At 40.4% G+C, this 26,247-nt stretch overlaps 1 protein-coding gene across 3 annotated transcripts in view; it reads left to right on the forward strand.

Annotated features, from left to right (window-relative positions):
• Positions 1-26,247, forward strand: part of DCLK1 (doublecortin like kinase 1) — a 256,342-nt gene that overhangs the window by 113,065 nt on the left and 117,030 nt on the right. For all 3 annotated transcript variants that reach the window (XM_064441013.1, XM_064441011.1, XM_064441012.1), the window contains exon 4: positions 17,606-17,705. In XM_064441013.1, the coding sequence (XP_064297083.1) occupies positions 17,606-17,705 (100 nt within the window). The remainder of the gene's footprint in view (positions 1-17,605; positions 17,706-26,247) is intronic.

The raw sequence follows: 26,247 nt of genomic DNA on the forward strand, positions 1-26,247 counted from the left end.
CTGTTCTGACTGAGGTGTATCTTCCACAGAGCTGGGCTTATAATTCCAGGTTTTTGTGGTTATTGCTTGTGTCTGCTCTTTCTTCATCCTTAAGCTTTTGAACTCTTTCACGTTGTAAATTTTTGTAAGTTAGATTCTCTCTACATATTTCCTACCTTTGCCACTCTGTCCTGAGGAGCCAAAGCCCAGTGACAGCAGCTTTCCAGTTATGAGAATCACTCCACCAGAGGCCAGTTACGGATTACATGTGTAGACCCTGTTTATCCTGCTTAGTAATTTTTCTGGAGGACACAGTCTTTGTTAATGGAAATACCCTGAACTTATAGCAGTTCTAGCAAGACAAATTCTCTGGTTAATTTCCCAAGAAATGCTCTTGGGGAAGTATATAATTTGAACAGTGGCTTTGCTAGATAGATACTTATATATTAATATTAATGTTTATTTAACACGCTTTCTATCCATCTTGTTAACATCTGTTGTAATAATGGAAACTATTGCTAAATAGTTTCAAGAGTGATGGTGATGAGATAGCGTGCATCTGAATGTCTGTTTGGATTGGACTTTAGATTTATTGTCCATATTCTGCACTTAGAAGAAAGGGAACCTCTCAATTTTCACTTTTCTTGAGCATAAAGAGCTTTAATAGTTGAATCACTTGATCTGGTTATTGAAAGGATTACTATTATTGTTCAGGCCAACTGACCCTCTGGAATGTGAGAAAGGTGTTTAGCTGTTCAAGGTTTTGCATTTTCTGCTATTTTATTGCCCTTATTGTTACATGAAATGCCACATTATCAGCATACTTGTGTTGTTTTTGTACTGGTTCCAGCTGCAGTGTGCAGTGACTTGTTGAAACCTTGACATCTGTTTTCCCTTTTCCTCCTTTTTTTTTAGAAGTCAACCATGTCGCTCTTTTTCAGTGTTGCATGCTGAGCCTTAACTTAGCATGTGTATCTAACCAAAAGGCATCATACATCTCAATTACGTTGCAGCCAGTATACAATGGAGTGCTGTCCTGCATGCTTTTTATTAATGGTAATGCCTGAAAGAAATGCAGTTTACAGCATTATCATCAGAGTCCACCATTAGTCAGTAAGCTAACATGAAACCGTTGCGTTACAAACGTTAAGGTGATACCTGCATTTGTAGCACTTGGATTTGGAATGAAAATGCTTTTAAAGAACAAAAAATAAATCTCCCATATGTAAATGTATTTGGGTAGCTATATGTTATTGCACAGCCCATCTGCTACTTGAATCACTGGTTGAAATCTGGTTCTGCTGCAAGCATGAGGTGTGATAGGTTCAGTTCAGATATAACCAACTCTTACAAATTCCATGTTTCTGCCTGCTTCTGCAGTGCACGCACTCTCTCTCACAAGAACAAGAAAGCCAGAAATATTCCCACATTTGACAAAGATGTACTGTGAAGCAGACTGCTCTGAATCTAAAGACCAGTCCAAATGAAAGGAAATATTTGTTTCTGGGGGAGCTTTCAGAAACTGCCCCTTTGAATGCCACCAGGTGGACCTGATGACGTGGTAGTCTCTAACCTGGATGCTTTCATAATGGTGTGTAGACTATAACTTTGACCTTTTCGCCTATCAGCCAGTGATGTATATAATACAATTTCTGTTACAGAGATATTTGCAGTATCTAAAGCAAGATTACAAATAGAAGATTTCCATCTGGATTTGGATCCAGACAACTAGTAAATTTTATTCAGACCAATTCCCTGTAAGTGGTGTCTCCCACACGCTCCAAGGCAAGACCATGTGATCTCCCAGTGTCTCAAAAAGCGATTGCAGCTTGCTGCCACAATTCCCAGGTGGGAAGATAGAGAGCAGCACCTGGCCAGCCAAGCAGAGCAGAACCTAGCTTATACCTTCCTGCTGAGCAAAACTTTGCAAAAATAAGCAGACATCTAGAAAAATACTTAGTGGACTGTGGTGAAAAATGAATCAAGCGCTTCTGCTCTAAGAGTTAATTCAAGGACTTATACTTGCCTTATAGCATGTGTTTGATAGGTCTCTTAATTGAAAATGGAAATAACGGTATTGCACACTTTCAGGTAAATTGATGGGAGTGCCTTTGGTTGAAAAACTATTGAATTCAAAGAGAAATTGCAATCCCAAGGCTTTACTGGTTTGCAAGCATTTGGAAAAAGGCAGATTTTGAGAAAAAATGATCATGTGCCTTATTTTTTAAATTTATGAATAAAATCCAAGTTTGCAAGATTTGAGGGGAAATGCATTAAAACTACTTCAGAATTAGCAGACCCATTAATTGCCTTTTGAGGAAATGGGCTAATATAATGCATTTATTAAACACAGTGAGCATGACTGAATACAATGTTTAATTTTGTCTAGCACTAGAAGCTTACCCTGAAAAATATTTTTATCTGTGCTTTAAAAAGGCATTTCCTTATTATCTCCATACCTGTAATTATAATTCCCAGAAACTGGCACCTGACTGCATTTTTCTTTTTAATTAATTCATTTCACCTAGCTGGTCTCTGCCCCCTCATTTACCTGCTCTAAGCAACTAAAAGGATAGGATTAAATCATCAGATAAAATTTGTCATGAAATGCAAACAATGGGAATTCATGATTGTTTGTTCTTGCTTATTTTAGAAACTTTACACACCGACATCAGAATCTAGTCCAGTGCTCTACTGTTGATTGCAAACATAACAAAGCTGTGGATTTTAATTTTTGAATATATCCGGCAGAGTAGCTAAAAAGTAATATTATCCCAACCAATGAAAAAAAGACAAAACCAAACATTTTCACTTGTAACATGTTTGATGATCGAAAAGCCACTCGGGTTTTCTATTACATGGCCTTCAAATTGTAGGCTTTTCATTCATAAGAGGTTTTGTCATACAAAGGCTTTCTTCAGCCAATGAGCTCTCAAGTGTCACTGCTTTTTGAAGAACGCACTGATGAGTGTTTAAGATAGTTTAAGAGACTGCTCTGATACCAGCAGCTTGTGTTCAAGTCCAGCTGCAGGAGTACAATGATTTGAATGGCAAATAAGTAAAAGTAAATGCCACCTTGACACAGAGGATATTAGCCATACTAGCGTAAGTGGGAGAACAGGCTTCCTTAGCACTCCTCACTCAAGGGCGGCATATCCTGTGCTTATTTTTTCTGTCCCTGAGTATTTAATAGTAGAATTTAGTAATAATCATGAAGTAAATAACTCACAAGGACACGGTACTGCAATTATCTTTTTCAGCAAAGGACAGCTTGTGTAGATGCATAAATCGTTTCCCTTGTACATACGCATTCTGAAATTCAGATACTTTTCAAAAGAAGTCCACAGAATTGTGAAGGATAGCATCATGTTTTTCCTGGTAATAACTTGTAATATGTTCCAATTTTAGTTACCTAGTCTTTGAAACTATTGTAGTACCTCTGACAAGGCTTTATTCAAGCACCCAAATTAAAAGAAATTTTATTTTGCTTTGCGATCACAAATGGGGTCTTAAGATTATGTGAGCACACTGTTTACTCCTAAAACAGTTGCCATCTGTTTGGACAAAAATACAGGAGGGCTGCTGGAGTCCGCACTTTGTGTGTCTGACCACTAAACGGTAGTATTGTATTGCAGCTGAAACAGGAAAATACATGAATATGACAGAGAAAAAAAATTAATCCAGCTGTAGTTGAACTCTGCCATCAAAGTCTCAGCTGTTTTTCCATTGGCCCGCTAATTATATCTTCTGCTATTAAATCAGCTGCTCTCTCAATGTTTGATTGTGCTGAAAAACCATCCTCTGTTTAACAATAATTTATTTTAAATGTGTGAGGAGTTTTTTCCCCTCTCTCTCCCTTTATAAGCTTTGTTCTGCTGTTTGAATTGTCCATCACAAGCATGCTGACCTGTTGTGCAATTGTCTTGGGATTAACAGGATTTACGGTGACTAGCAGGATTCAGTTTCTTTCAATGCAAAAGGCAACTGTAGTTGTTGTGGCGAAGTGGTTAGTTATCTAGGAGAAAAGTTTAGCTGACATATGTGTTTGACTTTTATGAGCAAGATTGTCTGGGTTCTGGGGCTGCAAAGTTGTCTGCCTTTTAATTGTGGTGTAGGAATATGCACTGTGTATTTGACAGGGAAAAAGAATGCTTGGGGATGTGCCTGTGACAGATGGACATCCCGCTTCTTAATCCAGCTGGACTTCTAAACTTGAAGGTTTGCTTGCCTGTTTCTTTGCCAAATACATTGCTTAGAAATTGCCGCAGTCTTTGAACTGCTCATAAGTATGCCTTTCTGCTTACTTGCCTGAATAATCTATCCAGTAATTCAACTTTGTCTTTTGTATTATTAATTTAAAATATTTTAATTTAATTAAAATACTAATTTAAATACAATGATAAATAATATTGTGACTAATAATACAATTATTTTTGGGATAACACCTGTGGTGTTGGCTTTCCCTGGATGTGGGAGTAGTTCTGACTTGTACTGCAATGTACAGATACCTGGCCAGCTGCTGCTTCCAATAGGTGTTACTGAGCAGAGCTGCTGGGGGAAGAGACCATCCATCTATCCTTTCTCAATACCAACACAAGAGGCAATAATAATGCCTGATCCCGCTTTCTGTGTCACCCTGTAGCAGACAGTAGAGGACATACAGCTGCTTTTGTCTTGCTTTATGCTCTAGCAGCCTCTTGTCTGCCAAGAAAATGCTATGGGTCGCCTGTTGGACCACAGGATTCAGGTCTGATTCAGAACATGGAGCAAATGCCTCTCTTTCTGTTGACTCTATGAGGGAGTTGGACCAAAGCATTTTGCGACCTCCTGTACGCAAGTCATTGCTTGTTTGTTACTGTTTGTGATTTGCTAGAAACTTTACAGTAGTTTAAGCAGTAGCCAATGCCACAAGTTACTTCCAGCCAAAACATAGGATATACCTGCCTGGAAATGCAAATTCTCATTTTGTAGAAAATGCCAAACAATAAGAATTTTGAAGCCCCAAAAGAAGCAGAGTTAAAACTTACTATTCAGAATTTTTAAACTATTTTTAGTCCTGGGATATTGCTTTGGAGTTAAGTGTGTTTTAGGACCTTGAGTATCCGTATAAAGAAGTATCACATGTAAAGAAGTACCAGTGTCATGTGATGCTCTCCTTCATCAGCTCATCTCATGTAATCCTATTTTGATAGCAAAATCTCTGCAGCACACAAACCTTGGATTCTGACTAAATAATGGCATCTGTCAATAACTCAGGAAAGTGCAGTGCCCAGAAAGATGAATCAGTTTGTGGATAACTTAAGACCTCTGTTGAATCTATATTGACAATCAAATAAACATCAAATATAATGATAAAATGGATAAAACATGATGAAAAATTATGGCTTGCTATGTAAACTGTACAGATCCAGGTTTCCCTGATCTAGGTTGTGTGTGACAGTCACTCTCAAAACAGGTATAGGAGAAATAAGAGGCTCTGAAGACACACTACTGAGAGTTGTGTTTTTCTGTAGATAGCATGAACCTGCAGTGCACTCCAGTTTTAGGCAAAAGGGCAAAAGCTCATGTTTCATTGGTCTTCAAACATTAGAGGGTTGGGTGAAGCCAGTAAAGGCATTTATTCACCTCACATCTGATAACTGCAAGCCCTGAAATACTCCTCTGAACTACTTTTAGTTTCTTTGGATGGACTGGAATGCTACAAGGCAGTGGCTGGATAGTTAAAGAGGTGTATTGAGTTAAGGTTTCAATAGTACTAGCAAAGTATTTGAGGCTCCTTTTTTATAGGGAGTTAAGGGGCAAAGTAGTATCCTAAATTTAGGATGTAAAGAAAAAGAGGAACACACTAAGATTATGGACTTGGGAAGCCAGTAGAGTTTCACAGCTTATATAAGTAGGCTCTGAAGCAGAAATATAGAAGGTGTAGAGTTTTGTGGTGACTGTAATGATGTTGCTCTTTCATGTGGGCACAAATGAGGCTATAAGCCAGAGCCTGGGCAGAATCAAGGATATAAAGCCCTGGGGGAACAAGTGAAAAATATTGGTGCTCAAGTCATCTTCTCTATCTTAGCAGTTGGAGAAAAATGGGCAGCCGAAACCAGACAAATAATGCAAATCAACTCTTCGCTATGTGGCTGGTGAGTCACAAGGGTTTGGCTTTTGTGACAATGGGACTTTCCCAAGGAACCATAGCCTGTTAGGGAGGGATGGACTCCACCTGTCTAGAAGGGGCAAGGGAATCTTTGGCAGCAGGCTGGCCAACTTGGTGAGGCGGGCTTTAAACTCAAGGACTAGGGGGGTGGGGTCCAAAGTGGCAATGATAATGCCATCATGCACAGAGCATGGGAAATAAACAGGAGGAACTAGAGAACTGTGTGCGTTTGCAGGGCCACGATCTCACTGCAAGTACAGAGACATGGTGGGATAACTCTCATGGCTGGAATGCTGTCATGGATGTCTACAGGCTTTTTAGGAAAGACAGGCCAGCAATACCAGGTGGGGGAGTTGATCTTCATGTGAGGGAGCAACTGGAATGTATCGAGCTCTGCCTAGGGGTGGAGGAAAGACAAATCAAGAGCTTATGGGAAAAATTAAGGGGCAGACAAATATGGGTGACATTGTTGTGGGTGTTTGCTACAGGGCACCTGATCAGGAAGAGGAAGTTGACGAAACCTTGTACAGACAGCTGGAAGTAGCCTCGCAATCTCAGGCCCTAGTCCTCATGGGGGACTTCAACCACCCTGATATTTGCTGGAAAAACAAAATGGCAAGGCATGCACAATCCAGAAGGTTCCTGCAGAGCATCAAGGATAACTTTTCGATACAGGTGGTGGAGGAGCCAGCAAGGCTAGATGTGCTGCTGGACCTTACACTAATAACCAAAGAAGGTCTGGTTGAGGATGTGAGGGTTGGGGGTAGCCTTGGCTGCAGTGACTGTAGGAGCATGGAGTTCAGGATCCTGTGTGGTAGAAGCAGGGCAACAAGTAGGTTTACCACCCTGGACTTCAGGAGAGCTAACTTTGGCCTCTTCAATGACCTGCTTGGAGGAATCCTATGGGTTAGGGCTCTAGAAGATAGGACAGTCCAAGAGAGCTGGTCAATATTCAAGTACCACTTTCTCCAGGCTCAAGAGAGGTGCGTCCCTGTGTGGAAGAAGACAAGCAAAGGAGCCAGGAGACCTGCATAGATGAGCAAAGAGTTTCTAGAAAAACTCAGATAGAAGAGGGAGGTTTACAGTATGTGGAAAAAGGCACTGACCACTTGGGAGGAATGTAGGAACACTGTCACGGTATGCAGAGATGCAATGGGGAAGGCCAAGGCCCACTTGGAACTAAATCTGGCAAGGATAACAAGAAGGGCTTCTTAAAATACATAAGTAATAAAAGAAAGACTGGGGAAACTGTGGGCCTACTGCTGAATGAGGTGGGTACCCTGGTGATGCAGGATGCAGAGAAGGCAGAGTTATTGCGTGCCTTCTTTGCTGTCTGGCCCTTAGGCATCCCAGCCCCCAGAGGAGAGAGAAAATCTGGGGAAAGGAAGACCTCCCCTTGGTTGAGGAGGAGTGGGTCAGAGATCACCTAGGCAAATTGAATCCTCACAAATCCATGGGCCCTGATGGGATGCACCCATGGGTGCAGAGGGAGCTGGTGGATGCTGTTGCTAAGCCACTCTCGCCACTCTCCGTCATCTCTGAAAGGTCGTGGAGAGGTGAGGTGTCTGAGGACTGGAGGGTAGCCAGTATCACTCCAGTCTTCAGAAAGGGCAAGAAGGAGGACCCAGGGACTTATAGGCCAGTCAGCCTCACCTCTATCCCTGGAAAGGTGATGGAACAGTTCGTCCTGGAGGTCATCTCCAGGCATGTAGAAGAAAAGAAGGTTATCGGAAATAGTCAACATGGATTCACCAAGGGGAGATAATGCTTGACCAACCTGATAGCCTTCTGTGATGCCATGACTGGCTGGATAGATGAAAGGAGAGCTGTGGATGTTGTTTACCTCAACTTCAGCAAGGCTTTTGACACTGTCTCCTATAATATCCACACAAACAATCTAAGGAACCGTGGGTTAGATGAGAGGACAGTGAGGTGGACAGAGAACTGGCTCAGCAACAGAACTCAGAGGGTTGTGATCAATGGGGCAGAGTCTGATTGGAGGCCTGTAACTAGCGGTGTTCCTCAGTGGTCTATGCTGGGTCCAGTCCTGTTCAATATATTAATCAATGACCTGGACAAAGCAACAAAGTGTGACCTTAGCAAGTTTGCTGATGATACCAAGCTGGGAGGAGTGGCTGATACACCAGAAGGCTGTGCTGCCATCCAATGAGACCTGGACAGGCTGGAGAGCTGGGCCCAGGGAACCTCATTAAATTCAACAAGAGCAAGTGCAAGGTCCTGCCCCTGGGGAGGAACAACCCCATGCACCAGTACAGGCTGGGGGTTGAACTGCTGGAAAGCGGCTGTGCTGAGAAAGGCCTGAGAGTGCTGGTGGACAGCAAGCTGACCACGAGCCAACAATGCGCCCTTGAGGCCAAGAAGGCCAACGGTATCCTGGGCTGCATTAAAAGAAGTGTGGCCAGCAGATCGAGAGAGGTTATCCTCCCCTTCTACTCTGCAGTAGTGAGGCCACGTTTGGAGTACTGTGACCAGTTTTGGGCCCCCAGTTCAAGAAAAACAGGGAACTACTGGAGAGAGTCTAGTGGAGAGCTATGAACAGGGGACTGGAGCATCTCCCTTATAAGGAAAGGCTGAGACACCTGGGTTTGTTCAGCCTGGAGAATAGAAGACATGGGGGGAAGCTTATAAATATCTAAAGAGTGGGTGTCAAGAGGGTGGGGGCTGGACTCTTTTCAGTGGTGCCCAATGACAGGACAAGGGTCAATGGGCACAAGTTGGAACACAGGAAATTCCAGCTGAATATGATGAAAAGCTGCTTTCCTGTGAGGGTGCCAGAGCAGTGGAACAGGCTGCCCAGAGAGGTTGTGGAGTCTCCTCCTCTGGCAATATTCAAAACCCGCCTGGACGTGGTTCCTGTGCGCTCTAGGTGTACCTGCTCAAGGAGGGGGGTTGGATGAGATGGTCTCCAGAGGTCCCTTGCAACCCCTACCATTCTTTAGTTCTGTAGTGAAGGACATTAACAGAAGAATCATAGAATCATGAAGGTTGGAAAAGGCTTCTAAGATCATCAAGTCCAACCATCAACCCAATACCACCATGCCTCATAATCCATGTCCTGAAGTGCCACATCTACGTGTTTTTTGAACACAGTAATAAACATATAATACAGAATAAGAGGATGGAGCCAAAGACTAAGCCACTCCAGAAGAGAAAGAGTGGTTTGAATCTGCAAAGAAATGCATTGATTGCAGTCTTTGCAAGCAGGTGAATAACTAAGTACAGTACCATGAAAACCAGAAGTGAGATTTCCACAGAAATTTTGTGGCTCTAATAAATTGGATTTAAAATGAGATGAGGAAAAATCATTTCAGAAAGAGGCTGCTGTTGAATTTGCAAATACTGTCTGTAGTGGAGTGATGGAGAGATTGTAAAGAGCCATAACTTAATACCTATGGTGCTCTTTAGAGGGTGCTGAAGAGGAGGATGTGGTAGTAGAATTACATTGTGTTGCTAGAGTTTTGTAGCCAGGGTACAGAGGGAATGGGAAGAGTGCACAAAGAATTCATATGTAGGGGAGAAAATGGAGTCTGGTAGAAGAGGAAATGGGAATTGCCTTGGGCAAGATATATTGTTGTGGTGTGTGATGTAGAGAGCGAGTTTAGAAGAGAGAACTGAAGTGAGAGAGCAACAGTAGTGTTTTAAGTTAGAGGTGGCTGCAAGAACAGGTGTCAGCGCCAGAGACTTTCAGAAGTAAGAGGTGCAGAGGGAAATGAAATTTTAGTACATTGTGGGGTTTGAATAGTGGAGTGAGGTGACGAAAGAAGCAATGAGCTGGTTAGAAAACTGGAGAGCAGCAAGTTTCTATTTGATGCAGGAGATGCAAAAGTAGGTGAAAGGAGCAGATGCCTACTATAGGCTTGATGATGCTGCCTCTGCATTTTTCCTCTTTCCTATGTGAAAGTGTGTTATCTTGATGTACGCTAGCTAGTCTGCGCAACTGTGCATTGGTGCAGCTGTCAAAGTAAGGCAACATTCAAGGAGGAGTCATTTCTGGGTGTGGATAGGAGCCACGTTCTCACTGCTCTCTTCCTGTCTGCCATGAAGCAATTTTTGACAGGAGGAGTTTGAACTGGCTATGTTAGTGCTTCCCACAAACCCTTCACAAAACTGAATATTAGTGCTTCTCAGCATTGCATTCATGCATAAGCCCATGGGTTCCCTGTTGGGAAATACCCCTTGATTTCCTCAAATATTGTAACAAAGAAGCTTGTTTACTAAATTAGTTTTAATCTAACAAAGAAATTGCTCAGGTCTCACCTGATGTTTCAGGCCATGGTATAGTAGTTTCAATATATTAGAACTGCCAAGTTTCTGTTCTCTTTATTTGAATTTTAGAGGATTAATTTGGAAGTTTTTAAAAAGATTTGTAACAAATGAAATATGTTCCTCAAGAAGGTGGTGATGGCACAATTGCAAAACCTGGGATCTTAATTTTTTTAAAATTTTCTTTTAAGTGTGCTATCACTTAGTGCAACACAGAAAAACAAAATGGAGAATATTAAGATTAGAATATAAAACATAGCGTGGAAAGGTTTCCTTGTCCTTATGAAAAGCCCTTAGTGACCAAGACAGAAATAGGTATTTTAACTGAGGAAAACAGATACATCATTCCTAGTTAGTTATTTGCCAAGTCTTAGCTGGGTAAAGGTCATAGAGGCCAAGTTGTGTATAGCACAGAATGTATGTTGATGAATACACAAATTGTAGCAGTAGAGTGATACTACAGCTTCAACAATTAAATGAATAGATCAACTTCTGTATTGGTGACAGAGGAAACAAAATGAAGAGCAGTCAGTGCTGAGCCAGTGCTGATCAACAGGCAGCTGAGAGGGAAGGTATGTGTGGGGCAAAACACAGCTCCACTGGGCTTGAGGGTGCTAGCTTCCTTTCCATCCACTCTTGTGTGGCAGCACGATAGCAAGCTATTTCTGCTGAGTTTTAGTACGAGAGTTCCTATGTTTCAAACTATGGTGGTGTCTTGTGTTCTATCTAGTTTGGGGGGACAAACATACTGTTTCAGAGGAATTAATCTGCAATGTGCTCACAAGCCTGTTGGTAAAGACAGCATTGCCAAGTAGCTTCAGCCAGCTTCAACCTCTATGGTAACATCTCCTCTTCATTTACAGAGGGCAGTCTTGTAATGAGAATCTCATGATAAAATGTTCTTCTTCACTGAAAAGCTCTCACAGCTTGATAATGAAGTTGTCACCATGGAGATTTCACTACAACAGAAAAGAATGAATTCAGTGCCATTCAGCTTTGGAAATGTGTAGCAGATACCTCCCAGTGCCTTCAGCTAAGCCACCACCTGAGGAGAGAACTTGGATCAGAAGCTGAGAGGGGAAGTACATATAAGCTGATGATAAATTATACTTTTGTAGGTGACTGGATCTCAAGAAGTGGCATGTGTGTAATGACAAATAGATGTGAAAGGGCATGAAAAAAGTCTCAGAGCCTGAGCCAACAGGAAGGGAAATAGTCTTGCCTTAGACCTGAAGGAAATACTCAAATGTGATGCTCTGTGAATTCCTGTTGAGGTCTAGTTCCTTTCCCTCAGAAAGAATATTTCTTGCTATTTTCCCATAGTCAGCACAACATGGGGCCGGCTGAGGTTCTGCCAAAAAAAAAAAAAAAGAGCTTGGTAACAAATTTATTTAGAAACAATATGTATTTTTCTTTCCCCTTTCTGAAAGCCTATTGATATGTTTGGATTTGTCATTTCACAGCAATGACATAAAGAGCAGTTACACCAGTATGGAATGATTAACTTCTAACTTCCCTGAAGCCATGAAATCATCCTGAATGAGCAACGGTTATTTTACTGGTCTTTCTGCTAAGGGAAGCTCTACAAAGTAAGGAATATATTACAAAGCTGAACAAAGGATTGGAAGCAGCCCTATACTGGCTGGGAGATAAATATAGTAATGTAGAAGGTCTCTTCTGTTCCTGTAATTCTGCTAGGATTATGAAGTTAGACTATGTTAATACCCTTACAAACAACTTGTGTGGATTTATAAGCTCTCAGGAAAATCCATAGCTGTTATGAGTCTTCTTACTGACTGCCAGTTATAGGTGGCAGTGAAATCAGTTCAAGGTCTAATCCAAGATGTTCTTCCATGAAGCAATAGGCAGAGTGGGGCAATAGGTAAAATAAGTACTGCAGAGGTGGTGGTTAGCAGAAAATATAGATTGGCTGAGGAGGAAAAATAGAGGTAAGACATCAATAATCTTAAAATAAGGAAGAGCTTTGTTTTATTGGAAAAATCAGTCAGAGAAAAAAAAAAGAGAAAAATAGTAGAACAGAGGCATAGTGAGCTCCTTTGACATACAAAGAACTAAAAAGAATTAAACATTGAAGGTGAGTGAACCAAAAGTAGTAGGAAAATGTAAAACAGCCCTGTAATAAAACTCATAAAACTTGACACAAAATTAATGAGTCAGAGTCCTAAAATCATGAGTCATTTAAACACTGAGGTTTTTCCAAGGATAAAGGTTGTTTTTTAATGTCTTTTTATCATCAGGGAAATGGTAACCATGATAATCAAACTCAGCATGAGATTGTTTCAGGTTCAGAAAGGCTACTTTAAAATAGCTTCAGAACTTCCCTCGGTGTGTGCTCCGGCCTTGCAGCCTGTGTCTCCTCCTTCCTTTAAACCTCATGTTTTCCATTTGCCATCGTTCATTTCCCTTTTTCTTTTCAAAAATCTCCTATACCCACTTATCATTTGAGTTCTTCTTCTGCATCTTTTTTGTTTTACCACCTCATTTCTTTGTCCTCACTCTTCTTTGCAGCTCTCCAACTGCCGTGGTGCCTGAGGGCACCCCAGCTTGAGGTTTTCTCATTGCTCACCCAAAATAGCTTCCAGCTCTGAGTCTAATTAAGTTGTTATTATTAAAAGAAGACAAACACACAGAAACCTCCTTCCTCCTTTTCTGTTCAAGAACCCAGCATTATGAAAATTGTAAAAAATACGTGGGAGTAATCCTGGTGGTGGTGATGTACTGTGCTGGTGCTGTGAGCTGTTCCTGAATGGAGAGGAAAAACTGAGTTTCTGATTCTTTTTTATTTAAAAATTTCAGAGTCGCTATTAACTTGATATGTGGTCAACTTTAGAACAATGGGAGAGTATTTGATTTGCTGCGACCGACATATGCAAAGAATTTTGTTCTGGGCTTTTTTGTGTGTGCTTTTATTTAAAACATGAATTCAAAAAGGTCCCTGACCCCACTACAGCCAGAACACAGCAATTATAAAAGTTTATTTCATCTGTAGCTTTCATTTCATGCTTTCAGAGAAAGGATTGATTCAATCCCTCCCTTCATCCCTCCTTTCTTCCCTCCCTCTTCTCCCTCTCCCTCTCTTCCCCTCTGCCTCTCTTTTCCCTTCATTCCCCTTCCCTCTCTCCCTCCCTCCGCACCTCCTCCACACCACCGCTGACTGTTCTTTCTCACCTGTGGTGAGAGAATAAAACCAGGTAATGGCTTTACAAGCTGCTGTTTTACTCTCAAGTCGTCTGCGCTCCAAAATGTAAAGCATAATTTCTCGCATCTTTTGCAGATATAAGAAAGGGGGTCTCCATAACAAAGCTACCAACTTCAAAGAGGTTAAATGTTTTGCACCAGTTCAGGAAAACAAAAGGCTCCACAGTAGTTTGGCAATTTCTCATTGGTTCCAGGTACTCGCCTGTTTAAAAAAAGAAGGAAAAGTGAAGATAATTTTTAACATGCCCATAGTGTCTGTGCTACAGTGGAAAGCCAGTCCTGATTATGGGCTGGAAGCCAAGTTTGCTGCTCTGCTCCCTGTTGTCCTTCTGGGGCAGCTTTGCTGCTCTGCCTCATGCTCCGCTGTGGCTGGGGCTGGCCTGGCTGGGTCCCCGTGTCCTCTCTGGGCTTCTAGTGAAAGCGTCACACCAACATCTGAGATACGAAGTAATTTGGAGTTCTTCCTAGGCAGACACCTGTGACTCCCACCGGAGGCACATGTGGGATTCTTAAGTTGTTTACTAGGATAAGGATTTGGGGGGGATCCAGGCTTCAGCCTGTACAACTTGCTCAGGTGAGTTTAGGCATGACTTTGGAATTCTTCCGCCTCTCCTCTGGTTTGCATTGGGTATGTACAGGTCATCTAGTCTTTTTTATGTGACTTGCATATTGCCCAAAGCCTGTACTAGTGATCGATTTTCTTTACTGCTGCTTGTCATCTTTCTGATGGAAAGGACTGCAATGCCTGAGACTCCCTGGCCTCAGGTAATGTTACTCTTATTTATTCATTCCCCTACAGAGTGTAAGAGACACACCATTAATTTAATATCACCTCTTTGCCAGAAAGTTTTTTGTTTACAAGTATCACAGTATATTTAGTACCAGGTATGCAGTAGAAAACATTTTTTTTTTCAGTTTCTCTTCACTTAAGGCGTATGTTTGGCTGCTCCTGCATAGACTTTGTCTTCCCCACTGTGACAAGCATCGTGGTGGAATACTGAAGATAAACACTTACTTGTGGAAAATAAGAAGATGGATTTTATGATGGGAAAACAACAAAAATGTTCAGGGAGGCTTTTGTAATTCACTGTTTTTAAAATCACCTAATTTTGAAGCTGATCATGTGCAACAGAGCACACTGGCCTCTTAAGCACTGGCACAGTCCAGTACAGGTGATACAAATCCTTGATCTTCTAAACCATAACTTTTGAGGAACTGTGTTCTCCAGAAGTGAAAATGGGTAATAAAAAGCAGGTCCTGTTGCTTAGCTGATGGCTGGGTGTGAATAGAAAGTGCTTGCAGATTTCTCTCTGAAGAAGCTCGGGGTGCCAAGACAGAAATAGTGGAAAATGCTGCAGAGGAGAAAGCCAGCAGTGAAGGACATGTCAAGGCTTCCAATAAATAACATAAAAAGATACTGGAAGCCTGAAGAGAAGTTATTCTGGAGGGGGATGGGTTTGGAGAGAATTTATGCTCTTGCTATGAGCTTTCTAGGAGCTAGAATTATAATTCCCAAATTAATAAAATCCCAGGAGGCAAGAAAAACTGTAAGAAGTTTATGTAGTTTATATAGTTTTATATTCAGGGTTGGAAACTGAGAGCATGGAGAAAAGAGGCAAGCATAAGAACACTTTAAATTGTAAGTGAAAAGTTTAATCAAAAACAAGGGTGTCTAAGGACAAATTATTATCCTATTGTGCTAATCCTATTTTATTTCTATAAATTGCGCTGATTGAACCTGAGATGCTTTAAATTTTAGCATAGTTGAGCCTGGTTAGGTGTTGCTGCCTACATTTTAATGTCTTGTTTAGGCTTCAGTGAGACCCTCTTAACTGGCCAGAGCCAAGCATTTTTGAGTTTTATTAAATCCATACAGTTTTTTGTTTCAAACACAAATTTAATTTTCATTTTTGCTTGTTGTCAAAATAGCTCAACTTCATGCCTACTGTTCGTTATTATTGGTTCAGTTCTAATGCTCTACTTAGTATAAAACAAATATAAAGGTTATCAATCCCCGAAAGTGTGGCACACTTGGGAGAGGTGGCAATTTCAGAGGAACTTGTCTGAAGGGAAGAGATATTTGAAGCTTGGTGGGAGTATGGAATGGGAAGATAGGCAGGATATGTTTTGTGGACAAAAAAAGAAAAGAAAACTAGTTTATATAAAGGTTACTGAGGCTGATACACTAACAGAACATAAACTGAATAGGAGCATGGTGAAAAGCTCCACCAAATACTTATATTTTTGATGTCGGTGTTCAGATACTGTGTGGTATTAAGATGACAACGTTGAAAGGAGTAGGGTTGTGGTGGACCTGAATTTAAAATTATGTGCATTATTTAAGTAAAGAGTAATTTTGGGAGTACCTTTATTTTTTTTTGGGGGGTGGGGTGGGGGGGGGTGGGGGTATTTATTTCATCTAGTTCATATTCTCTTTGAGTTTCTTGATTTTCAGCTGTACTGATCTTCCTTTAAAATAGTTTTAATGACAAATCTTACTCTGCAAGTCACGACATGTACCACTGTTTTTCTTCCTTATGATTTTTCTAGCATAGAGGCTCATAACTGTTGTAGATGCTAAAGCCTTCAGGCATGTTTCCAAGAACCAATATATGAATTGGAGACATTCAAAACCTGCCTGGATGCGTTCCTGTGCCCCCTGCTCTGGGTGTGCCTGCTCAAGCAGGGGGGTTGGACAAGATGATCTCCAGAGGTCCCTTCCAACCCCTACCATTCTGTAATTTTATAACCCCTAGACATCAATCACTGCAGGTTGGCGGGGTGCTTGCTTTTATGCCAAAGTCTGGCAAAGTCTGTCTAATCTCATTAGCAAATGATTTCACTTGTGTTTTTGTAGGGTTTAAATGGTGACTTCCCCCCTCCTTTCCCCCACTTTTTTGAGGGGGGTGGTCTGGCTCAGCTGGGTGGTTCTCAACTGTTTTGTCAATATTCAGAAATTCTTCAGGTGCTACTTTCCTGTCTGCATGCTGTTGACTTGAAACTCTATTTGAGAAATTATCCTGTTCAAACATTAGTGCATTATTTATTTGCAAAATATTATATAAAAAACCAAGCAAACATAGCCTTGTAAAATCTTGTAAATGTGAAGCAGGAACAGAGCTTATAGTATTGTTTACCAAGTTTCTTTGGTTTTTTTAAAGGTATTCTGATACCTAATTTGTTTTTAAAACCTGTCAAAACTGGATCAGAAAGTCTGAAGTCAGGTTTTTGGAAAGCTACTGATTTTTCCTTAAGACTGTTTGTAAAAATAGTCATGTCACTGGAAACATTAAACTGTTAAGTAGTGCCTTGTGAACTAAAAGCTGTTGTAAGGAAATCTCACATATAGACATAAAACTACACCAACGTAATCCTGATATTTGGGACTAGCAAGGGGTTGTTCTTTTACTCAGTACTAGAAGAATCATTCCCAGCTCACCTGATTGTTCAGATTGGTCCCTTTGAAGAGACTTCACGTTGACTCCACTGGTGAAGATGAAGGGTGTGCGATGGAGACTCAGTTCACCCGTATGAGTTTCATTCCCTGTATGGGAGATTTTGCCGAAATAGTTACGTCTAATTCCACATATAAAGCTGTAACCTCATTTCATGGCAGCCAAAGGACAGAAATGTAGGCTCAGAAGCAAATTAATTATCCACTAACTGCTGAATGGTACCTTGTGCGTAAACAAAAAGCATTTACCTCATACCCCATTGATGCATCATGTAATAAATGTGACAGTTATGGCTTTTTGTCTTATCTCTCTCTTCCTGCAGCGTCCATAAAAGTGTTTCTCACTTGTAACAGATGGTCAGAGCACAGCTTTGAAATTTATCTGGAGATGAAGCCCTGTTGATTCCATTAAAAGTGAAGAGTTTTCATGCAGATGGAGACAAAGAAGGATTTATTGTTCTTACAATTCTGATGATGAGGTATTTCATACAATGCCTTCCTTTCCTTTTTGCTTGCAGGTGATGTGCCTTCAGGATTTCTTCGGCGATGATGACATTTTTATTGCATGTGGACCAGAAAAATTCCGTTACCAGGATGATTTCTTGCTGGATGAAAGTGGTAAGAAGTAGTATTCTTAAAATGTTTACATCCAAAATAGAGGGCAGGTTTCCTTACCGTGTTAATTAAGCCAAAACTGTATCACCTAAATTGATTTCAGGAAGAAGATAAATATTTTCGTTCTTTAAAGTCTGAATACTGAAAATAAGAGGTTACTGAAAGCAACAATAAAGCTGCTAAGGGAAATGTATCTGCCTAGGCAGCGTAAAACTTTACTGCAGCCTGAATTTCATATACAATAGGAAATAGTAATGTGTTTGGTGGAATTCCTGTTTTGCAAGGTCTTTATTAGCATTTTGTCTTTATTTTGTCTTTGAATTTATTCTACCTTTTTATCATAATCTTTCAACCTCACAGTTTTTACAACTGACATTTAGGTAACACTTCACAGGCAGTATGGTAAAGGAGGATAGGTACAGTTCTGGATGGAAGTTAAATATAATCAGCAAATGCAGACAAAGTCATCTGAGAAAATTCAGGGAGTTCTCTGTTTTCTCAGAGAATGACTAATACAATAATGTAATCAATGTACGTAACCCTCTAAGGAAAATACATGTTTGATTTGCAAATACCTTTATTGTTACAAGGACTATTTCTAACTTAGGAACCACAGTAGTAAGAAAAAAACCTCTAAACTTTGTGCATTTGAAAGAAAGTAAGTTACCCCTTATCTTGAGTTTGTTTTTGTGTAGAGCAAGACCCAGCAAAGGTTTTATTCCCCCTGCACTCTCTTTCAGTCTAGGGTATGTTTGTAATCTATTGTTATCAACTCCTCTCATCTTTTTTCAAAATCTCAAAGGTCTCAAAGAACAGGTGACTGAAAAATCAGTCAGAAAAGAATTTGTTACAGTAGTAACTGCTTCATAGTCATCATGTGCGTGCTTGTTTAACTCTATCACTTCATCATTGTTTTTGATGCAAATATACATTCAAAATGAAAGATGGTGCAATTGTATTTCCCTGACAGTGGAACTGTAAGGATTCTTGGTTTACCTGGATCCAGACAAATGCGCCATTAGCTTGTATAGGAGCAGAAGCCAGCGTGCACAGACCTTACGTTGTGAGCTGAAGGGTGATTCTGAAAAAGGAGGTATCTTTGCTAATGGCAAGGGAATGATGTTTTCTATCAGGCACAGGCAGAAGCAAGCACACATTCTGTCTTCCTTTAGAGGACCTTATAATATGGAAATAAAAATCAAATAGCACACCAAATTTGCTGTTTGCAATAATGAAGTTGCTGTACTTGCCTCTAAGGTAAAATGCACTAACCGTGGAAAAGTAACTTTAGCCATCTTTAGGACAGGAACTAGAAAGGTAAGGGGGACATATTTGGGCAGCAGGGGAGTTTCCCAGGTGGCGATGTGGCCAGCACGGCCATCCTTGCCTTTAATGAGAGGAGAGACAGGTAGTTGACTGCATAGTCTGGATTAATTTGTGTCTCTTATCTGAAAGATGACACTGGCGGCTGCCCAGTGTCTCCTTACAGTGAGTCCTGCAGCAGTTTTTCCAGAGCTGACTCAGGGAGAAGTGCAGACAACAGATTTGTCTAAATCCATTTTTGAAGTACCTAGCTCTTTTTTGGAGGTCTCCTGTCAAAGTAGAGACATAGCCTGTCTCTGCCTAGTCTTTATTTGTCTGACATATCACCATCTCTTTGAGTAAGCGCTATCTTTCTCTGGAACACTGGTGCTTAAAACCATATTATGCTGAGCTGAAAAAAAAAAGCTTAAAATCTAGGTTGAAAATACAACTTCAGCAATTTGTTGTGCTGTTTTCTTTTCTACTAGGTAAAGATTTAGTGAACGTTGACTGTTTTGACTACAGGAGCACAGAAAGAGCAGAAAATCAGACTCCAGACTATGTCTCTTCTTCCTTTGTGAAGTGTACATCAACATAACTCTGTGTTTTTGGTGAAGATTTGTATCAGAAAACTCAGTTAGGGTGCTTGCTGTTAATAGCTGAGGTACCAACTGGTATGGATCTAGTCAGCCTTCTCTGAGGTAGGAACAAGATTTGGAGAGGGAATTACAAAACAACTGAGCTTTTAGCTTGTTTTGCTTGGCAAATGAAGTTTGTGCGATCACACTGTGTGTCTGTGTGTTCTTCATAGTTAATCTAAGGACATTATTAGTAAGTGCTGTCCAACTGTGCAAGGCTTGGAAAGCCTGTCTCTGCTTCCCTGAAAAGCAGCTTGAAGCAACACTGCTGGTCTCTGTCACTACATACCTCCAGCATTTTCCCAGTTTCAACCATATTATGAAAATAACAGTTAATGTGTTGCAGCTTAAGGAGTAAAGAAAAGCAACATTTCCCACATGTAGGTGGGAAAGAGAAGTAGAGAGAATACACACTTAAACAATCAGGGCTCTGGGTTTTGGGGAATTACTTATCAGGGAGTAAGAACACCCTCGTTCTGTGATCTGGGTTCAGAGCTCCTGATACTAGAGGTGAGCAAGAGATAAAGTTTCTGGGATTGGAAAACCAGTCACCTGTACTGGGATTCATTTTAGCTAACACTATGTATCAAGAAAGTAGGTACCGGCAACTGAGCCAGTCCCAGTAGGTTTCTTTCCCAGTAAATAAAACTTAGACCTATTGACAACATAGATGTTTGGCTTAGTTGAAGGTGGTTGTTTAGAACAGTTCATATGAATTTTGCTCCAGAAATGTCTGGATGCTTTTGTAAAGGATCTGTATGTCTGATTTAGTTGTTCTTATCTACACTGTATTTCTCTAAAGTTGTTGAAAAAACTTTTTGGATGAGATTAATTCCATCCCATCAGAAAGGGAAAGTCTAAAGACTCATCAGTCTGTACTGTTTCTAGCCATCTTTCTTTGTCCTGCTCCCATGGCTTGCTCCTAGCACAGGATTGCACCTTCTAAAAGCCCTAGAACCAGAAATTTAGAAAAAACAGCCTAGAAGTCAGTGAACCAGTCTCCCTGTCTAAGTGTGGGATTAACATTCCCTATGTAATTTCTGACATACTTGTCTAACATGCCTCCTCACCTCTGATGAGGAGGAATCTGTAAGCTCCTGAGATGTTCTGTGCCAGTGGTGAACTCTCCTCACTGTTTTTCAGCTATCTTACCCTAGATTCCCTTTGTATAAATGAAGCCCATTGCTACCTTTCTTACCTACTGTGAACACGGGAAACAGATGATTGCTTTCTCTTTGAAAAATCTATGGACTGCCATGAGCCTCATCAATTTTCTCTTCTTTAGGCTGAACAATTAGTTCAGCCTTTCATTGTTTTAACTTCAGGCTCAAACCTGTCCTTGAAAGAGGGAGTGTGCTCCTTCTCCATATCATCTCCCTTCTCTGTTTTATGTCTTTCAGGAAGAGGCATTGCATATGCCCTTGGCAATCAGTTAAGAAAAGTCAGTTAATTAGGGATCCATCAAAGAGGAAAACAAGCAGCTGGCCCTATACCTTGCAGTTTCTTCTCTCTTCCTTGATGTACAGATGCTTTTCATATTAAGCACACTGTTTATCATATGAAAAACAGAATCGATGGATACCACCCCCATTGTAATTCCCAGCAATCATCTCCATATCTGACCTAATTGATACGATAGCCACACACACTTCCATCAAGAGAACTGCAGATGGGACATGAAGATGCATGGGAATGACCATAAAATTAAGAAATAAATACTCCTTGTTTATCAAGCATCAGTGGTGATGCTATTTTCATAGAAAGTTTTTGTAGGGAATGTAAAAAACATTATAATAATGAAGCACACATTACATCAGCCAGCCTGTAAGAAGAAAAATTCCTCAGTGTAGAATATGGCAGTGGCTGCGTCAGGCTTTGTTAGCTTGCAGCTCTGGATGCTTTCCCAGAAATCCCAGGTTTTCTTTAACCGATGGTGGTTCAGTTTTCAAAGAAGAGAAGACGTCAGAGGATGGTTTTCTATAGCCTTCAGCTGCTTGTTGTCAGAGATTAGGGCTTAAGGGCCATGCTCACAAAAATATTTGCAATCAACTATTATTTAGGCACCTACGTAGGATTTGGCAATGTAAATAACTCACGGGACTGGCCCTAAATGAGAACATCATCTTGGCTTATACAGATGCGTCTGTGTTAGCACTGTAAAATATGAGAGTTTTTGAGGCTGGCAGTATCAGGCTTAAATTTTTTAAAATTGAAGTATTTTTTATGTTTAGTTAACGTTGGCTGAGTGCTTTGGAAGCTCAAGAGTAGCACAATCCTAAGTATGGCAGACTTCATCACATACTGAGATGCATCATGTAAAAAGGCTGCTATCTTGGTTGACCAAAGCCAGCGTCTGCCTCCAAGCAGAGCATCACCAACATAGAATGTCTGGATGTGAAAACAACTGCAGATCACTTGTCAAGAGCACATATTACTGTTATGGAAACAATGACGAGAATTACTCTCTTCTAGGGGAAAATTAAGACTGGAATCTCTGAAACCTAATTTCACTTTGACTTTGCTGGCGTGTGTTAGTCCTCAGCTCAGCATCTCTGTGCCAGCAGTGTTACTGCTAGCTCTTGCCAGCAGCAGACAACTTGCCAGGAAAATCTGAGCCCTGTGGTGTCCGCACACGTGCGTGTGCGCACGGAGACATGCGCACGCATCTGATTCAGTAACTGTGGTTAAGGTCAGGAGTATCATGTTTATCCCTGTTAATAACTGTCAGGTTACTCTGTCCTTCCTAAAAGAGGGAGGAAGGGGAAATTACTTATAGTCCGCGTCTACCCTGATTTATAGGACAGAGACTGATGTGTTAAGCAGCTTTTGGCTGGACTTAGGAGTGGAGAGCATGCTGGCTGACTTACTCTGCCCTCATCAAAAACTCATGCTTTGGCAATTGGAAAGTAGTGGTGGGTTCTGGGGACTTTGAGATATAACTTTGCTTTCAACAGAGGCATAAATATAAAGTGTTCCAGTGCAGTGTGATATTTTCAAATGTCAACAACTGCTGGGCCTTGGAGACAGATATTCTGTGTACAAGGCAGTAACAAACTAAGGCAGGAGGGACCAGTGCGCTGGCTATGTGTACCATTTAGACTGATAGTTCACAAAAAGGCAGGAAAGAAGCTATTTTTCCTGCATATTTGCATGCATTGCCCCCTTTCTTTTCCTACTCCAAGACCTCCAGTTTCATCTCCACCTTGTCATCATGCCTTAGATGCTCACACAGTACACTCTGCTCCCTCCCGTTTGGCACACCGCTGGTTGTCCTTGTTCCTTTCCTCACAGTAAGGACGTTAATGGGGTCCCTCTTTTATCCAGCAGCATGACGGGTTCACAACTTTACCAAAACCAATGGGAATATCCCATCACTGAGATCACCTGCATCCAGCTGCACCTCCCTCCCTTGGCTCACACGCTGGGCTCAGCTCTGGCTGCATGGAAGTACTCGGCCATATGGTAGCATGCGAGTGACTCACTTGTTTCTGTGGTGTTAAACTCTTAAAAGGAGAATGTGGATCTGCAGTTAAATACTAAGAACAGGCTGTTAGCATGATCATCAGGTGGCTGTTAATATAATATCGTGTGGCATTCATTAAATAAAATCTGTAGTAATGCTGGAGTCGAATGAGCTGTTCACATGAAAAATGCATTCACAGAACTTCAGGTTTTTTCTGTGCAGGATTTCTCTTTTAATATTTGGCTTTTTTATAGATATGTTCTCGATTGTCTAAGCCCATTTCTTTATCTGTTTTGTGAAAGTTTTTTGCTTGAATATTCTCTATTCGGTCTTACAGGTCTACTTATTTGAGACATTGGTTCTCACCTTTCTGCCTCTAGCAGTGAAAGTTTGGTCACTTAAATCATAAATCTTTGCTCCCCCGGCTGGCAGATTTATAGACATGAATAAGGACATTAGAGCTTTCAAGAAGATTACTTTCCAGTCCAGATTTACACTGAAGTGCCTCTCTCTTTCCCTTTCCCCGACTCCTCACCATGCATGCATGTATATTTGCATAGTTATCACTCTTCATCAGTGTTGCTATGAAAAAGTTCCCTGTATGTATAACCAGGAAAAATCATGATCGCTTAAAACTTACAGAACAGTGTCTCATTGAAACTAGCCGAACGGTAAGACTGCAGTTGATGCTAATTCACTCTTCTCATTGAACCAAATGTTCTTCAATATGTTTTCTCCAGTATTTGCTTTCTCTGATGTCTGTTAAAAATAGCATGAATGAAACGCCATCCAATAAATTAGAACTGGTGGAAATTCCCACTTCATTTGCATCAGGAATTTTGAGAGTGCATATTCCTTCAACATTTTTCCATGGTAAAGTTGATTTTGGATGTAAAGATGCTAAAGACTTTGGTTCCAAAATATATCAAGCATTTCTCAATAATATGTGCATATTAATTAGATTGCATTTTTATTGGGAATTTGTCATATAAAACTTCAGCTTGTTTTAAATAAAAGAATAATTGTTATTAAACATCATCAGTATTATTAACTGAATGTGCAGGAGGTTTTACTCATAACAGGCAGTGTTAATATGTAGTTAATAAGAGAGTAAACAGAATGTGTTTATTGGTTTTGTATAGCTTGATACTTTTGCTCTTTCATTTTATTTTTGTGTTGTAATTTCTTGAACTGAATATTGCCAGGGGAATATTTAGATTAATCAGATTGGTTCAGGAGAAAAGATTTTTTTCTTACATTTTAAGCTAGTTGCCCAAACTATGAACATCTCAGTTGTATATCTGAATGAAAAGAGTGCAATTCCAATTTTTATGACCAGTTTTATAAACAAACTTTAAGTTCTGGGGAAGTAACATGGAAATTTGGTAGACATAACAGGGTATACCTTGGCACTTGTGTTCTTAATTTGACTGTGTTGTATCTGTCATGGAAGTTGCTTTATTTTACAGCATTTGAGCCCAGTCCACAGTTTGTATAATACTCCATTCTAGACCACAGGTTGAGTTTTGAGCTTGTATGTTCAGTCTGGATCCTCAGAAGGTGGTAGCTTCCAAAATGTCAGCTTCCTTTAGGAACTTTTTAGGAGACACTTTATCTTTTACTTTCCCAGTTCCAGTGATGATGGAAGCAGCAGGGAGTAGCTATATATTATAACCCCCTCCACCAAGCCTGTTAAGTAGTTTGGAGACAAGTGTAGAGGAGTTTAACATCAGAGATGTTTAGAAATCACCTTTCCCATCTATTTATCTTTGTACTTTTCCTCGTCATGTTAACTAGCTTGGTGAAATGAAGTGTATAGTGTTGGTAATCCTGGCAAGTATATTTGTATTTGTATTTTGCACAGTTTGCAGATCCTTTCCAATGCTAGAAACTATTTCAGTCTAATCTGTTTCTGAAAAGATGCACTCTGTAATCCTATTGCAGGAGATCTTTTGGGTAAGTAACATAGTCCATTTTCTCCAGTTATTACAAGTTTGTATGACAGCTTCGAGGTGAGTAGTTCTTGCAGCATCAGCGCATCATTATTCAGTTTGAGAACCTGAACAAAGTGTGCTGTCTGCTAAACTGTGTTAGGATGTGCCTTGGACTCCTGCCTGTTTGTGGGGTAATATGGTTGTATCAGAGATAATTTGTATTGAGATGAGACTCTACGCATCATCAATAAAATTGGACTGACTTGTTAAACTGACCGTTGCAATTTTCTACTTCTCATACTAGGTACAGGCTCTATACCTGGAGTATTGTCATGTCTTGAGTAAGTGTGTGCACACTTTTTTAATGCCAGAGCTGTCCACAGATTCTGTTGCACTGGCAAAATCTTTTGAGAATAGAATAATTATTCAAAATCCGGAGTTCATTAGCTTTTAGAAAGCAGAAACTTTGAGGCGTATGAGGAAAATATATTCATCCTTAATATTCATTAAAGGCCTTTTTTTTTAAAAAAAAAAGTCTTATCAAACACAAACCGCAGTACAGCAGCTGAGAGAGAACCAAACCCAACCTGGATAATATTTCAAAGTGGTAAAATCAGAAACTGAGTATATCAGTGATAGGTATTCATATTTATATACTCCTACATATTTAGTGAGATGCTGTGTATACAGGCACAAATATATCAAGTATAAGGGGTTTTATCATCCTGCAAATACAGCCAATCAAAGACCTCTGTAATGGCTGTGTTGGTCTGCACTGCAAAACTGATCTTTCACAATATGTGCAGCACTAGTGGTTCAGTGCTGTTATTTTCAAAATGCAACCTACAAGAATTTCCCATTGTAAAGCTCAAGAGTTACCTGACGGTTCAGGTTGCTTCTGTCAACAGCCATCTTCAAATAAACTTTTTTCATAGCATAGCTCCCTGCAGGAGGACTGGATGCTAATATTATGCATAAAGCAATTTAAGGCTGAGTAATCATTAGGAAGTCTCATGTTGCCATGGAATTGAACACCCGTAGGTGGTAGGTCATGGAGCTCTGGTTCTGATTCTTTTATGCCTCAGTCGGGGCTTTTTTAAAAATTTTGTTCTAGAGGAATGGTAACACTTGTTTTTTTCATTGGGAAGAAAATCTTCTAGGGACTTAAAAATTAATGAAGCAAAAGTGGGGGGGGTAACCTGAGATCT

Source organism: Phalacrocorax carbo, chromosome 1 (genome assembly GCF_963921805.1).
Source record: "Phalacrocorax carbo chromosome 1, bPhaCar2.1, whole genome shotgun sequence".
Taxonomy (NCBI): domain Eukaryota; kingdom Metazoa; phylum Chordata; class Aves; order Suliformes; family Phalacrocoracidae; genus Phalacrocorax; species Phalacrocorax carbo.